General features: G+C 40.9%; 2 protein-coding genes across 4 annotated transcripts; both read left to right on the top strand.

The window, feature by feature from the left end:
* Positions 1-562: 562 nt before the first annotated feature.
* Positions 563-9460, top strand: ctdsp2 (CTD (carboxy-terminal domain, RNA polymerase II, polypeptide A) small phosphatase 2). Of its 2 annotated transcripts, none has more exons than XM_071915485.2 (7): positions 563-1217; positions 3948-4102; positions 5389-5487; positions 5969-6025; positions 6696-6788; positions 7176-7361; positions 7537-9460. In XM_071915485.2, exons 1-7 carry the CDS (start codon positions 1157-1159, stop codon positions 7660-7662), a joined length of 777 nt encoding a protein of 258 aa, XP_071771586.1. In that variant the 5' UTR covers positions 563-1156; the 3' UTR covers positions 7663-9460. The 2 variants fall into 2 exon arrangements, with proteins under 2 accessions (XP_071771586.1, XP_071771585.1); XM_071915484.2 differs by having other exon boundaries at positions 5386-5487.
* Positions 9461-10795: 1335 nt separating this feature from the next.
* On the top strand, positions 10796-16181 carry tmbim6 (transmembrane BAX inhibitor motif containing 6). Of its 2 annotated transcripts, none has more exons than XM_071915467.2 (10): positions 10796-10921; positions 11593-11699; positions 11814-11922; positions 12713-12833; positions 13378-13426; positions 13920-14017; positions 14273-14352; positions 14485-14585; positions 14935-15010; positions 15189-16181. In XM_071915467.2, exons 2-10 carry the CDS (start codon positions 11644-11646, stop codon positions 15210-15212), a joined length of 714 nt encoding a protein of 237 aa, XP_071771568.1. In that variant the 5' UTR covers positions 10796-10921; positions 11593-11643; the 3' UTR covers positions 15213-16181. The 2 variants fall into 2 exon arrangements, with proteins under 2 accessions (XP_071771568.1, XP_071771569.1); XM_071915468.2 differs by having other exon boundaries at positions 10797-10910.
* Positions 16182-16206: the final 25 nt, after the last annotated feature.

Here is a 16206-nt window from a genome sequence, read left to right as displayed (position 1 = left end):
CTGGGGAGAAGTAATCAAAGTAAATTACGTTTGAATTGAATGAGTAATCTATTACTTCTTTGAGGTAACTAGCCCAACATTCATTAATAACAAAACCATAAAACGCCCCGTGTGGCAAAATCTGCCCTGGATTTTTTAAAATATATTTTTAGCCTATTTTTAATTGAATCAAAATCAAAAAGCTGTGGCAAAATGCAGGCAGCGCACATAGAAGACATTTGATCGGCATGTAGAAAAGAAAATCAAGAGAGAGAAATAAATAAATAAATAAATAGACATACAAAATAAAACTTAAAAAACAAACGCACGCGGGAGGTTGAAATCCTTCATATGTGTTCATTTTGTTACACAATTTAAGGACAATTTAACCTCTTAACCTTTATTTAAAATATATAGCTATATATTAAAAACAATGTGATCTCATTTGTGAGAGCAGCAGCAGCGCTGGAATGTGTTCAGTGCGGAGCGTGCAGGACAGAGAGGAATGCCTTCGCCACGCCCACTTTCCCAGGCGTCCAATCCGGGGCCAGAGACCGTTTCAAGGCGCCCGCGGAGTCCCAACCGGAGAAAAACAAAGCCTCAGATAACAACAAAACTAACATTTTACACCTAAATATGTCCGGGAATCCCTTTTGATGTAGCGAAAGCTACTCGACTGACTTATTCGTGGTATTTTTCGTCGCTCTCCGAGGCCTTTTCGGCGAGGTTGTTTATCTGTAGTAAGGGGGGACTTGAAACCGCCCTCCCTTGCCCCATTTCCTCGGTTGTTTTCCTTCTCTCGCCTGGATTCTCCATGTTGTTGGTGCAAAAGTGAGGACTTCGCAGCGACGGGAGAGGGGGGCTGCTCAGCGATATTACCAGTAATAGTAATGGTAAACCCGAGACGACAGAGCTGACAGAATCGCAAATAGCCTTCAAAAAAACATATCCAAGTGCCTTGCCCCCTCCCCAGGCGGACCAAGAGAAGAAGCGAGGGGAATAAAGAAACACTGGAACAAGATAAATCCTACTCTCATCCAGGATTGTAAGGCGCGCCTACGGATGACAAGTTACCTCGGCAAATAATTTAGTTAACTTGTCAATAAAACCTAATGAAGGCTGCCCAACAGTGCTCGGGGAAAGGATTTGAGGATTTTGAGGGCTCTGTGATTGTCAGATGGAAAGTTCTATTATCACCCAAGTGCAGAAAGAAGACGTTCAAGTGTCACCGAAAACAGGTAAGACGAGCTTATATTGTATATGCTTTCGAAAATTCATTAATACCCGCCTCGTTCAACGCGGAATTATTTGATTGTTTTTCCAAATCAAGAAATCAATGTATTCAAAAGCCTAGTGCGCCCATTTGACAGTTGAGCGCTGCGGACGTTGGGTTGAGCGCGGTCTTGAAGCGCATTGCCTTTTTTTGACACTTACCGAGCAGATCTGTAATATTTAGGTCTAATCACTGTAAAATACAGTCCGATACAGATTGATAAAATCGTGAATGTGTTCCTTTGCTATTGATCTTCTGCTGAGAGGCTGTGGAGTTTTTTTTTCCCCAGTAGTGATCACCTGCATAGATCCATGCAACTGTTGGAATAAAAAATATCGATTCCCTCTTTGAAAGTCTGAATAACATATAACACACGCCTAATTCTATTTTCAGCCAGTTTATTCCCTTGCTTAGTGTAGTTTGCCATCGATCAATTATTATTCTTATCAAATTGGATATAGGCTCAAGTATAAGTTCACAGTCTCCCATTACGCACTCGTTTTGCCATCCAGAGCTTGGCCATTGTTGATCCTGTTTTTGTTTTTTTGAATTGGGTCCTCTTATTATGCAAATCTCTGTCTCTCCTTAACATGTGTTCATGTGATTATCACTGAGTTCTCAGTGATTTGCTGATCACGACCAGTTCTCCAAATGAAGATTTCTGTATATTTATGTCTATAAGGTCTCAGCTTGTTTGGCACCATCCCATATAGGCTACTACTAGGTACAGTATGAGCACGTCTGTCACCACAGGCAGCCCTATAGTACAGTGTAAACTATGCTGTTTTGTTCACAGGCTTGGAGGGGGTTGGTTGGTTGGTTGGGGGGGGGGGGCAGCAGCACAGATCAGTGCGCGTCAGTGGCAGGGGAAGGCTACTGCACTGTTCCCATGTTTGTTTGTATTTCATATTGGGAAAACAGGACAGGCTCTGTATAAAATGAGCCAAGTGAAACATAATAGCGGGCAGATGTATAACCGGAGAGGGGCCTGGAGTGGCTGGGGGATTAAAAGGGAGGGAGATGAAGGACCATGTTAGAAATACCAGGTGCCGCGGTATTGACAGTGGAATGCACAAACACACCCCTCTGCACACGCCCATTGTAGCGCCGTTTCAAAGATTTCGTTGTTTGCACGCTTTCCTTTGGCTTGAAAGGGCTGTGCTCATTGATTATGGCTCACGCCGTGGTTGTTAATGTCGTGCATATTGTATGATTGCAGGTACTGTTGTGGTGCGTTTTGCCTCAAGGCGTGTTTTGCACTTGGAAGAGAATTTATAATGTCTTTTTTTTTTGTATTGCTTGTTTTTTTCTTTTCTTTTTTTTTTGGTTGATTGTGTGGGTTTAAGTAATATGATGCATCTTGGATTTGCCAGTCTTTCACTGATAAATCGGTTTAGGATTTCTATGCTATTATTATTTTTCTATATTTTTCAATGAAGCCAAGATATAAGCTATGGAGCCTATGTGTTATGTCATACATTTTCCTGTGGGAAATCAATAGACTACAATACACTGACTAGCAGTCGGAAGTCACATCCATGGGATACAAATCATTGCATTGAACGGTTGAAGGCAAGATTTTGAATCTGCTTTTAATGCAGACACTATCCTATTATCCTGAGGAAGGGTGGTGCTCTCAGGAAAGGCTGTTCTGTGCATCTGTTGAATGACCACATCAAGGTCCAGTGTCCTTTGTCTCCTAAACATGGAGTTGTGTAACATGATCATTGTCCTGGCTGCATTATGTCTTCAGAGCACTGAGGCTAGGGTCAGAGTGGACAGTGTACAGAGAAAATAAATGAGGAAAGCTCCAAGCAAATATGGACGGCATGCATTTGACTGACTTGTTTATCAACAGTTCCTCTTTCTAGTAGGGCTGTAGTCGGTTTACGATCTCTAATGACAGCATATCAATCAGTTTGAATTCTGCCTCTATTTGCAAGTCCTCACACGAAACGCCTGCTAGAGGTGACTTGCATCGCTCAAGAATGTTTTTCCCCTTTCTTGCGCTATGGCAGAAGTCTTGTATAGGGCTGGGACACCCATCTTTACAGTGACTGATCAAAGACCTGCACAGAGCACTGAGGTGTGACTGCCTGCCTGTCTCACTGACTGACTGCACTGACTGACTGCCTGCCTGGCGGCTCTGGCTAGCTTCAGCCTGCCAGGCAGCCCCGAAAGGTCTCAGAGTTTAAAATGGTTGGAATGTTTTCTGTCTGTGTTTTCTGTTGAAGGTACTGCTGAAAAGTGTGGGTTTTCCCGCCCTCTGTGATTATATAACATGTACCAGCCGTTTCCAGCAGCAGCAGCAACAGCGGCAGCAGAGGCAGGCTCATTAAAAACAGATTTCATGTGCAGGCTGTGCCATCCCTGTAGACGGATGGATAATGCCTTTAGGAGAGTCGAAGCTCATTCTACATACGTGCTGCAAGCCACCGATACCTAACCAGGCTTCGTTTTCTCTGAAGAATCAATATTTGTGATTGATTTTTGTAATATTCCTCAGCCCTTTCATCTGTTTACTGTTTGTATTGCATCAAGATTCGTTTTGTGTGTGGAAAGGAAGGAGTAAAATTAGGTGTAGGTGAACTGGGTTGTTGATAGGTAATTAGAGGCCCCACTTGCTGCATTCCCATGTTGAATACATGCAGCTTTAGTTTTCTCATGAAAGTCTCTCTTTCTCCGCACTTAACAGGCCAGGTGAGCCGGTCCTCCCTGAAACAGCCTAGGAGCTGTAACATCTTCAAAGCGCTCTTCTGTTGCCTCCAAGCTCAGGATGGCCCCAAACCACCACCACCACCTTCCCAGCATGCCTTGCTGGAGTCACAGGAAAATGGGGCGGTTGTCAAGGTAACACTATTCTTATTCCAGCAATAATTTGCACCCTTGAAAACAATTTGAAAAGCTCACATCAGTCCTTCCTTTATTTTTTTATTTCCTTGTTTATTTTTAACATTTTACTTCCTCATACCCACACATACTATTTGTCATAAAACAGATAGTGTTTGGATAGTTTGCCCATCTGGAGGAATAAACTGAACATGTCGTTGTGAAAATGTGTTTATTATTGTCTTGAAGCAATATTTTTATAACTACATAATAAAACCAGTAGTGCACCTGTTGTGAACATCTTGAACACTAACCACAACTGTCTGCGGATATGGAATCGCTTTGATGTTCACATTTGATCCTCCAAGGAAGATAAGAACAACAGAGTGACTATCAATCCTTTAAGCAGACAGCGAGCACCTCCAGAGAATGGGGCATTGTGCGGCGAGTAATTGCTGAGGTGGAGAGAACATAAAGCTTTGAGAGGTGTTACCCGCGGCTGGCCAGGCTGGTGAGCCTGTCAGCTTGGTTAGGGCTCTAGCGCCATGTAAGGGGTATTTTAATGAGATGCCATGTTTGTTCACATTGAGGAGTGTCCTCCAGCAACAGGAGCAAACAGGAAGCAGCATCTGTAAGGCCTGGTTATTGTCTGGCTGGCTCCCACTGAAATGAAACTGAATTAAATGTTGGCGCCTATGGGGTGATGTTGTATTGTTTTCACTGTTATGTTAGTGAAAGAAGATTGTTGTTACTTATGTATATTATTATCTCAATCTTATGCCTTCCTTAATGGATAAGCTATTTATGATACATAATATATTAATTATACTTAATTTCTGTTGATTATGCTCACAAAGAGCTCAGAATGAGCTCATAAAAATTAGATATCTGAAAATAAATAAATAATATTATATTGAGTTAATACGCTCTCTGTGTAGGTGACTGACTAGAATTTAACATTAGTGCAGATTCTTTTGAGAAGTCCACAACTAAAATGCTAAACATAAATATGCTAATCCTAAGGATTTGTATTATATAAGCCTATACAGAAAGGCAAGTTTATTCCTTCAATTTATTCCTTTATTCCTTCATTTGTTCATCATACAGTGCTGTGGTCCAATGCCAAGCCTCTCTAAATCACTCAGTCTTGTCTAAATACCCAGAGGTAAAATGAAGTGGCCAAGGTATTATTTTCACATATATAACTGGACTATAGGGACTAACTATGTTCCTTTGCCACAGATATGACAAATGATATAGTTGACAATGCCGTTGTGAAAGACAGTCTTTCTGCGTCTCCTCAGCAGTCTGAGCCCAGCCTACTGCCTGAGATGACGGCCCAGGACCAAGGGAAGATTTGTGTGGTCATAGACCTGGATGAGACCCTGGTGCACAGCTCATTCAAGGTAGAAAATCATAAATGTGCTTGATCACCAAACAAGTTTTTCTCTTATTTTTCTCTTCAAGTTTTCTTGTTGTTCCCCCACTCAACTTGAATGAACCGATACTGATACTGTGAGAGCTTCTTCTGATTCACTAAAAAATACCAAACATGCTTGGGTAACATCAACTAAATTCTATTCTGTTTACTTAAGGTATACGTAATGGCAGCCCATGGCAGTGGTGCATTAGTCTGTTTCTGCTCTGATTGTTTGTCAATCTGTGTTAGAGTTTCTTCGAGTTCACTAAAAACGTCAAATATGTTTGGGGAACATCAAGTGAATTATATTCTGTTTATGTAGGCTATGCACTGTGATTTATGGCAGCCGTGTGGAGCCTGGCTCTAAGTGTTCAGTGTTCAGTTGTTATGTAATGCCATGTGAATGTACACAGCGCGGCTCATGTGAATGAGCATGCCAACCATCTCCCTCTGTGTTCTCTCTCCAGCCTATTAGTAATGCAGACTTCATCGTGCCTGTGGAGATAGAGGGGACCACACACCAGGTAGAGTACTGTGTGTGTGTTTGCCGTAGAGGGGAGGGGGTTGTGTTTGTGTATGTATGTTGATGTGTTTGCAGCGGTTGCCGAGCTGAAAAGGGATGGGTCTCGTAACTGATCAGCCAGGTTTGCTATTATGGGTGTTAGGAGCCCTCTACTGGCCGGATGTTGACTCCAACAGGGAAGGCAAATGGAAGTCGATGCATCAGCAAGAAAATGAGTCATTTCAGCCTGGTTCATCTAAAACTTAATTAATAAGTTATGCAAGACATATAACCGCTGTTGTAGAGAAGATGTAGAAAATGCCTAAATAGCACGGTGTACTGGACTATTTGGTTCTACTGGGGCATAGAGCTGCTCGCTGTGTGGGACATGTGGCAATGCACTTAACTGAGAAATGTGATTCCTGGGACCCCCTGCGCTGGTAAGGACTCCTCTTTGTGGGCCTCTGCCTGGTTCAAGTAATCCAGGATAGGCTGGTTAACACCGGCACGGCCTATTCTTGATTACTTGTTTCAGGAACTGGCCGTTAGCAGCTGACGGATGGACACGCACTGTAAGAAGTCCATCATACAAATGCGTAGCAAAGACATTTACATAGCAGTTAATTGTAGTCTTGCAGGTTGAACAATTTGTTTTGCGGTTTATTTGTTCGCTCACACCTGTTCTTTTACAGGTGTATGTACTGAAGAGGCCGTATGTGGACGAGTTCCTGCAGAGAATGGGAGAGTTGTTTGAATGTGTTCTGTTCACAGCCAGTCTCGCCAAGGTACTTCACATCAGATAGACACTCCAATAACATTTCTTATTATTTTTATCACCAAATGTCTTTGATTTGATGTTTGATGTTATGTCTGATCTATGAGATGTTCTTCTTTTTTTTTCTCTTCACTATTAGATGTCCCCTTACTGTGATAGCAGCCGCTTATCATGCTGTTAGTCACCTCAGTAGCCCCCCCCTCTTCATTTTTAATTAAAGCCTTAGTTTGTTTCTATGCTCATCAGATGAGTAGATTTTTGATGTGTCGAGCAATTTCCGTCTTGCCCAAGCAGACACCGTATGTAGAAACCGCTTGCTTAGCCCGACCTTACACATCACACCTCTTTCCCTTCCTTCTTCCTGCTTTTCCCCCATTTCTTCCCTGGCCTCTGTCAGTATGCAGACCCAGTGACGGACCTGCTGGACCAGTGTGGTGTGTTCAGGACCCGGCTATTCCGGGAATCTTGTGTCTTCCACCAGGGCTGCTATGTCAAAGACTTGAGCAGGCTGGGCAGAGATCTCCACAAAACCCTCATCCTGGATAACTCTCCTGCCTCCTATATCTTTCACCCTGAAAATGCTGTGAGTGTCATTCTACTTCTGTTAACTGTCAAGTGCCTCCTTAATCAGGATGGAAAATGGCTAGACGATTTGAATGGTTTGATTACAAAGTGAGATGTCCTTGGATTTAGTTAAATCCTAGTTGCAAAGGGGAGGGGCAACAATTTATCTGTAAGTGACTGTTTGTTCTCCTCAGGTTCCTGTGGTGTCGTGGTTTGATGACGTGGACGATGCTGAGCTGCTCAACCTCCTGCCTGTGTTTGAGGACCTTAGTCAAGCTGACAATGTTTACACCCGGCTGGACCAGCTGCGAGGACCTTAGCTCTCTAATTCAGGAGGGACCTGCTCAGCTCCTTTTAGAGCTCCGCCTTGAAACCTCCTAAACTACAATAGTCCCACATGTAGAGAATAGATACTCGGGTCGATTTTCCAGACTTAGAGTTGTTTTCTCAGCCTCTACACAACATTTCTATTTAGAAAATTGTATTGGTATAGGCTTATGGAAATTCCATGTCTGGAAACTTACACACGGTGTCTTTGGTTTAACCTAAAACGTAGACTGCAACCTGAGGCCTTTCCTCTGAACCTCAGTGCTGACAATATAGACAACCACTGTTTGAAAGCACTATCAGAAAGAGTGGGAAGCAACAACCAAAGCAGTCCAGTAACAATCACTCCAGCGAACATGAATATTAAAGTGGTTCTTTTGCCAAAGCAGAAGCCTGCCTGCCCTGACTTGACTTTGGGACATTGTTATTATTGTGCCTTTAAGGAACAACAACAAAAAAAACATCAGCTCATTTTTTTTTAAAAATTTCCAACAGGTTTTATACATTTTTTGTTTCTTTTTCTAGTTTGTTTTTTTAAGGAAATCTATTTTTAAACAGTAAACCTGGTTCTTCTATGCAACCCAATTCTGTAATTACATGGACAATACCTCTTATGTAGCCAGTCAGTAATTGCATTCAACAGATGTAAACATTAGCCTTATTTAACTGTAAATGAGCAGCGAAACAAAGTGTATTTTACTTCTTTGTACTGTAAAGATAATCTTTTCTATAAAACATGCAGCATACAGTACTAGTATAAGTGGTCGGGTTGATATTTGATTATATTGGCCAGGAGTGAAGTCAGTGGGGCTAAATCCTTCCTTTTGGAATTCCTCTGGTCAGTGGAAAGCAGACACACTGGAATACGTTGGTGGCACATAGGATGGCCATACATGCCACACTGTTCAGTCAAGGTTAAGTCTAATAACTCATTTGTCCTAATGTTTGTAATGTTCATTACTAAATGACAAAACTTGCACTTGTTTTATATTGACAGTGCTAAAAGTGACAGCTGTGCCTTTGAAATTCGGACGGAGAATAGTGTTCTGCCTGAGCGGAGATTTGCAGGCCTACACACTCTGATGTGTCATGCTGAGCGTGAGAAAAAACTGTCAAGATCAAGTGTAATGCCATGTGGCTGTGGTACTTGCAGTGCAACACTTGAAAATATCATCAGATTTGATGAATATTTTTTACTGTTTGAGTGTTTTTCCTGTATTTATTGGCCAATAACTGTATTGTCCAGTACCTCTTACTGCTGAACATTTTGGATTGTAATCTATTTGCCTACTTTGTTGCTGGTCTGGTGTTTAATAACTAACCATCTAGTTTTGTTCGTGCCTTCCAGTAATTTATGTTAAATGATACCAGCTGTTAGGAAAGACATTGCTGTCAAAGTTCACAGACAATTTAAAAAGTTAAGGGGTTAGATAAAATCAATTAACAAATAGACCTAAATCCAAGATGCATTCAGTCGTGCAAGAAAACCACAATGTCATCTGTATTTTCATCAGAATTTTATAAAAGCTGAGATTTGGTGGGCTTGGTTCTTGGGTAATATCAAGGTTGTTCTATGATGTTTAATGTTTGATGCAATTATTGCCTGCATGTTGACCACTAAAATATGAAAATGTACCAGTTATGATGAATGACCAAAAGTATTTGTTTAGACAGTGATGATTCAATTGTCTGCTTAGCGTCTATCAGAATAATTAAAAAAAGAAACTCATTTGTCTATCCGATCAGACCAAAATCCTAAGTGACAAGGTGCTAAAATAAAAATTGATTATATTTTACTGTCTGTCTGTGTTTTTTCCCCTAAAGTAACACTGAAAAACAGTCGTCCCATCACAGAACCTGAATGTGTAGCATCTTGTACCTGCACCTCCATAATGTTGGGCTGGCCTTGCTTAATGTATAGCAGCGCAATAAACAGCCGACAGTTAAATTTGTAGCTAAACGCTGTCTTTTATCATGATAGTAAATCAGCTCTGTTTCATACTCAAGACTGATAGAGACCATAAACATTTGTGGTGGAGTAAACGTTTGTTCTCCTCACTTTCCACTCAGTTTTACAGTAGGCCATAACTTTTTGCTACAGTCAAATAAATCAAAACTCTTAAATGAGCTCTACGAAATAAAGTTCATCAGTCTTGGAGTTGGTTGGCAAAAAGTTGGCTTTTAAATTAAATGGTAGGGTTTTCTTTCCATTTAATTATACTGTAAGTAAATAGGCTGTGTGTTTAAAATAATAATAATTTAAAAAAAATAACTCACATATAGCCTACTAATATAGCCTGCTTTTACATATAGATGACATTCATTCTAAAATGTGACCATTATACATTTCCTCCTATGCAGTTTTAAACATATTCATATTGTCATGTATATCCAACATTTATTTGGCCACTCAAAATATATTTCGAATGAATCTCATATGCAGGCACATTTTGGTGTGTTTTTGCACATGCTGAAACGTTATCGGTGAAATGTAGTTTTTCCGTATGGGCCCACAGTGAAAATGAGGTGAAAATGACTTGCTGAGCTGTTAAACAAACTGCCTCGACACAAGGTATGCAAGGCACCTCGCTCCACCTGCACCCTGCCAGAACATTGTGACTGACATTTTAACACGCTCATTTGCACTCCTACGGATCAATTTGCATCGCACCCGCATTTATTTCCATTTTTATCGGAGCCATCACGAACCGAGCCGAGTCTCCGTTTCATGGCGTCTGTGAGGAAACTCAAACTTTGAGGCCACTAACTATCAAGCAAATCCTTTCCGTTTCTAATGGTGTAGTCTCCAAAACATGATGCCGGACCGGCCGGGCAAGCCTTTATAAAACAATGCGCATAATACTATAACATCGACATTTCTATGGCAGCCATTTTAGGTGTACCGGGGAGATTACCGTGACACACCAGGAAGTGCCCTTTATTTCTATTTAGATTATATGCTTTCTCAGAGTCCCTGCTTGCATTGAACAGTAATGGAACTGGATAAAATAACTAAAACTATAAAATATCCAATTTATGATTCCACTATCAGTCGATACTACTGGATGGCTCGTTAGCTCTTAGGTTCTACTGGATTAGGACTACAATTTTATGGGCGTTGCCTTGGTGACATCACCATGTTACTGGGCGCTGACTGACACGTACTGTTTTAAAAACAAAAAATAAGAGTAAAGCAGGAAGGAGAAAGGGAGTCTGAACGAAATCTGGGAGGAGAGGAGAGGCGAGTGCTGAGTATGTTATGTCCGCATTTTGTGTATTATGGCCTCAGTGGGCTGTATTTCTGGTAGCTATAAACCAGTATCGTCTGTCGACGAATGGACGAAACGTCGAATTGTGTTGACAGATTAGCAAATGTTAGCTAGCCATCTTGGTCGTTAGTCCTAGCTAGCAACATTAGCTAGCGTTAGCTATCAGTCGATATCATGCGTCAGACACAGTTTGTCGCTAATCTCTTTCAGATATATAAACGTTCATCGATTATCCATACCTATTTATAGCAAGATGTTTATTATGAATCCAATGCATTAGTCTTGACTTCGATCGTAATTGTAGCTACTTGATAAAGTAGGTTATGAGCAAGCCTGTTAGCGTGCTAACCATGATGGTGTGCCAGTGAAGGCACTCACCGCTTGACGATATTTTAGCCTGTTGTGTAACGTTACAAAACCTAATCTAAAACTACGCACTTCTATTCCTGTCTGATCTGATCTCTGACCTTCATGTGTTATCCATTAGCGGAGATTCATTACTCAAAGAATGGTTGCTCCTGTTGGCAAGCTAACTAATGAGTACTGTTCCCGTTAACAAGTGTTTGTAGACTGTGGTCGCAGCATAGTTTCGATCCTGAACATTACAGTACCGCTGACAATAATACTATCACTTTCACATAATGTTTTTTTCAGGAGGTAACGTCCAAATAAAGATCTGTACAGATCTCAACCCCCGGTTCCAAAATGAACGTGTTCGACCGCAACATCAACTTTGATGCTCTCTTCAAGTTCTCCCAAATGTACGTAAGCAAGCAGTAGTTATGTGCAGTGTGTTAGTCACGCACTTTATCAACTAAACATCAGTTTCCATGGCCTCAAAGGTGTTTATAGTATTCTTGTTGTTTTTTTTCCAGCCCTCATTCCACCCAGGTGCACTTGAAGAATGTCTACTCCAGCTTGGCAGTGTGTATGTTCGTGGCTGCAGCTGGCTCCTATGTCCATGTTGTCACTCGCCTCTTTCAGGTAACATTAAAAACAATTATTATTAAGTTATCATAACAGAAAATTCAGTGTCCAGGTTGAAAAACTACTAACGTGGAAACTATAATGGAGATTAATTATTAAATGTGATCAGACTCTGTAATGCTGACTTTTTTTTGCAAGGAAAATCTAACCTCTTTAGTGCATTAAGTTCACTTAATGTACTAAATTACCCAATATCGTTTTGAGACTTTGAGACTGAAATTCCTTGTCAGAGTCTGAATGTGGGTGCGTGTTAAGAGCAAAAATGGATCACCATATGTTGGAAATATTTCGCTTACAACTCAAGTGACGTCAAACAAGTACAAAACTGTACAAACTTTTCCTTTTGGTTTTTGCTGCTCCTCAAAGTAATATGACCAACTGATCAGCTCTTAAGAAATCAGTAAATCTGCTCTGATTTGGCCCTCTTACTGCTCTACAGTGGGAATATTTCCCCCCGGCACTGCAGGCACAGTGAAATCAGTGCCAACACCCCAGGATAAAGTACAGATCCATTATGTAAATATGTGAATAAGGATCACAGTAATATGTTCATTCAGAGAGCTTCTACCTCCTAGTGTGAGAACTACTGCACCGTTGTAGTAGGACTGAAGGAACAAGGTTGAAACTGGTCATTACCTTGATTTCTGGTGCAGAAAAGTGGAATAAAATATTTTTTGCTCCCAACATTTGGACACATAATCATGATTGCAATATTTAGTACAGTAATTGGGTTGAGGATGGCAGCCATAATTGCGCCGCCCTAACTCCACTCTGCACTTGTTCTCAGGGAGGCGTGCTGTCTCTGCTGGGCTCCCTGGGGATGATGTTCTGGCTGGCCATGACGCCACACAACTCCGAGACAGAGAAGAAGAGACTGGCTATCCTCGCAGGATTTGCCTTCTTCACAGGTAAACTGATGCAGTTAAGGCCATTGTAGCAGATTAAACCACATTTGACCACCTTTTTGCACACAGGATTCTGGATAAGTCCTCATATTATGTGAAGGTCTGACTCAGAATTAGCTTTTTATATGCATCTTCATCTTCCCGATCTCAATATCTCTGTGTACATAATACACATAATATAGATATAGTAGACATAGTACATAATATTTTGAATATTACCATGGAGAGCAAGCTGGCATTGAATACAAACCAACAGCAAATGGGATAAGATGTGTACCTGCATCATTATCCTGGATATCATTGGTTTATCCCAACTACGATACTCAAAGGTTTCCAATCTGTAAAAGAACTTATGTGGGTTATTGCTATAAGAAATTTACATGCACCAGGTCATAATTGAAGTGCTTGGGTATCGCGAATACTGAGACAATGTTGGTGAGCATGAGCATGTGAACGTAGCCAGAGTTTGTTAAATTTCAATCCCATAAGAGTCTAAACAGTGTTCCCCTCCCTCCCTCCCTCCCTCCCTCCCTCCCTCCCTCTCCAGGTGTCGGCCTTGGCCCTGCGATGGACTTTGTCATTGCCATCAATCCGAGGTATGTGAACGATTACCTAGTCCCAACAACATCTGCGCACAAGCAGTTACTATTTGACTGAATGAAAATCAAACAAAATAAAAACAAAGCTCATGAGGAAAGGGGAGTGAAATCTTCTTTAATTCCACATGTCATGTCATGGGTTTGCTGATCACCAACGGCCTTGGACTTTAGGCCAAGCTGTATAAGTGTCCTTTTGCAACGTCTCTTTTTAGCCTTATGAATTTATCATTTTCCTCAAAACCCAGTAAATTTAGCTATCATTCTACCTTTTTGATGTGTAATTGGCACAGAATTCAGCAGAAAAAGGGGTAAAGTGTAACATTGAAGTGGTGAATTAGGACTGAACTCCACACAACTATGAAACAGGTAAATCTAATCCTCAAATGGTAGCCATCTGGCAGGTCAGTACACACATAATTATACCTCAGTGTGCGATTATTCACAACCCTGAAATGACTTTTGGTGCGTCGTCTCTTTGTTTTCTCCACAGCATCATTGTGACGGCTTTCCTGGGAACTTCCATGATTTTCATTTGCTTCACTCTCAGCGCCCTCTATGCCAAGCGCAGGAGCTACCTCTTCCTGGGAGGTACAGGGATTTTATTAATGTCATGATCCATAACACACATCCTGCAACACAGTATTCTATTCTATTCTATTCCGAAGCCTTCTATAAAATACAGCACTCATACTGATGTTACCTTATAAGCAATTTGACACCAAAGTCTCGCTCCAATATGTTGAATTTCACATATATTTCCAGAAAAGTACACTTAAACCTATGACTATCCCCTTTTCTTTTTTTTTCTTTTTTTCTTTATTGTTAATTTATTTTTCTCCTCAGGCACTCTGATGTCTGGTCTCTCCATCCTGTTCCTGATGTCTGTGATGAACATGTTCTTTGGATCTGTGATGCTGTTCAAGGTAGCTGAACCGAGCTCCACCACCGCTCACTGGAATTTTTATCAGCTGTGGGAGTCAGTTCTGACACGTTGAACCGCGCCTTGTAAATCAGCTTTTTCTGTGTCTTTCCTGTTCTCTGTTCCATTCTACCAGGCACACATGTACCTGGGGCTGGTCATCATGTGCGGGTTCGTCCTGTTTGACACTCAGCTCATCATCGAGAAGGCGGAGAACGGAGACAAGGACTATATCTGGTGAGGAGTTGTATTGTGTGAGGCAGAACCTGCTCCACGTGAGCCCTTATCTGCACGCTCACGCCTGCTGATAACCAAACAGCATGCAAATGGGGGGGAAATGAAAATATCAAGTCTCATTCAAAGTGAGATCTACCGTCCGGGGTGGAACACCTATTATTAAAAAAGTGACCGACAACAACACATTTGGTACTTTTTAAGGGATGTTACAGAATTAAGTCCTTGGTTGACAATTGGATAACTTTTACAGCCTAGATGCTCTGTATTTTATAGATGGTGAATGAATTTTTTTTCAAAAGGCACAAGAGATCATTTCACAAGGATTTTGATATATTCTTGTTTTTTAAAGGCACTGCGTGGACCTGTTCCTTGATTTTGTCACCATCTTCAGGAAACTGATGGTCATCCTTGCCATGAACGAGAAGGTACTGTGTTTATTTCATAATCCTCATCTTTTGAATGTTAATGCCTTTCATACTGGTTATTTTAACGACTGTTAAAATGTCCGTTTTTGATCTTTTTTGGGGGTTATAGTCTAACTTAACCTTTGTGGAATAGAAGATGGTCTTGCATTATGAAACTAATTATTTGTCCCTTTTTCAGGACAAGAAGAAGGAAAAGAAGTAGAGGAGGAGCATTTGATTAATTTGAAATTAAAAACAATCTGTGAGACAAGGCACAATTCGCAACGCTGTTGGTGCTTTCACTTTCTGTCTTCATTTCTTGAATTAACTCCTATGTGGTCTTATATTATTGAAGTTTCTTTGATTTTTAACTTACAATAAGGGTTGAATGTAAGTTTATGGTAAACTAATGCTAGTCCTATCTTGGCTGTGAATGGATAATAGATTAATGCTGCAGTGATCATGCTTGGCCTATAGAGGGGAGCGTTGCCCTATAAAGGCTCCCAGAAGCTGAGCAGCAGTTACTAAGGTTTTCATATTATTGTTATTTAGTGCCATAAAATAATTACATAATAGGCTCCTTTAGCAGGTCATGTGAGCTTCTGAGACTGATCATTGTTTTATTTTAAGTTATGTAATTTGATTCATTTGCCTATTTATACAGTTTTCCTCAAATCTCTTCAGTGGAGTGTCACAAGATATGGTGTCCCATGATATCGGCAACACATCCCCTCTCAGAGATTTCCCTTGTAATTATTTATTCCCACAAAATTATGTTGTTGACCAACGTTTTGAGAGCAAGAATGGTGAAGCCTACTTACGCTGACACAAACCATGAATGCTAATCAGACCCATGTGTTGATCTTCACTAACTCATTCAGACGGACTTAAAGCCACTCGGTGGTCAGGATGTTGGACTTTGGCTGGTGTAGGAGGGAGAGTCATTGCCATCTGTCCATTTTTTCAACCTGGATAACCAAGACATGCAAGCTCTTCAGATTGCTCCCATTGTAAATTTGTCTTCAAAAAACCAGTCTAAAATAGCTGTACTCTAGAAATTAGTTTGCCAAATGATGTGATGTTAACCTTACAATTTTTTGAAAGTGTATACTGTGAAGAACTTATTTTGTTGATGTACTATTGAAAATCTAATAATTTGATACATTTGCTCAAATAAATTTGTTGAACGTGATCAACCAAACTGATCTTGTCTGCTC

This window comes from Centroberyx gerrardi, chromosome 14 (assembly GCF_048128805.1).
Source record: "Centroberyx gerrardi isolate f3 chromosome 14, fCenGer3.hap1.cur.20231027, whole genome shotgun sequence".
Classification (NCBI taxonomy): domain Eukaryota; kingdom Metazoa; phylum Chordata; class Actinopteri; order Beryciformes; family Berycidae; genus Centroberyx; species Centroberyx gerrardi.
This window is presented reverse-complemented; position numbering and strand designations above follow the sequence as displayed.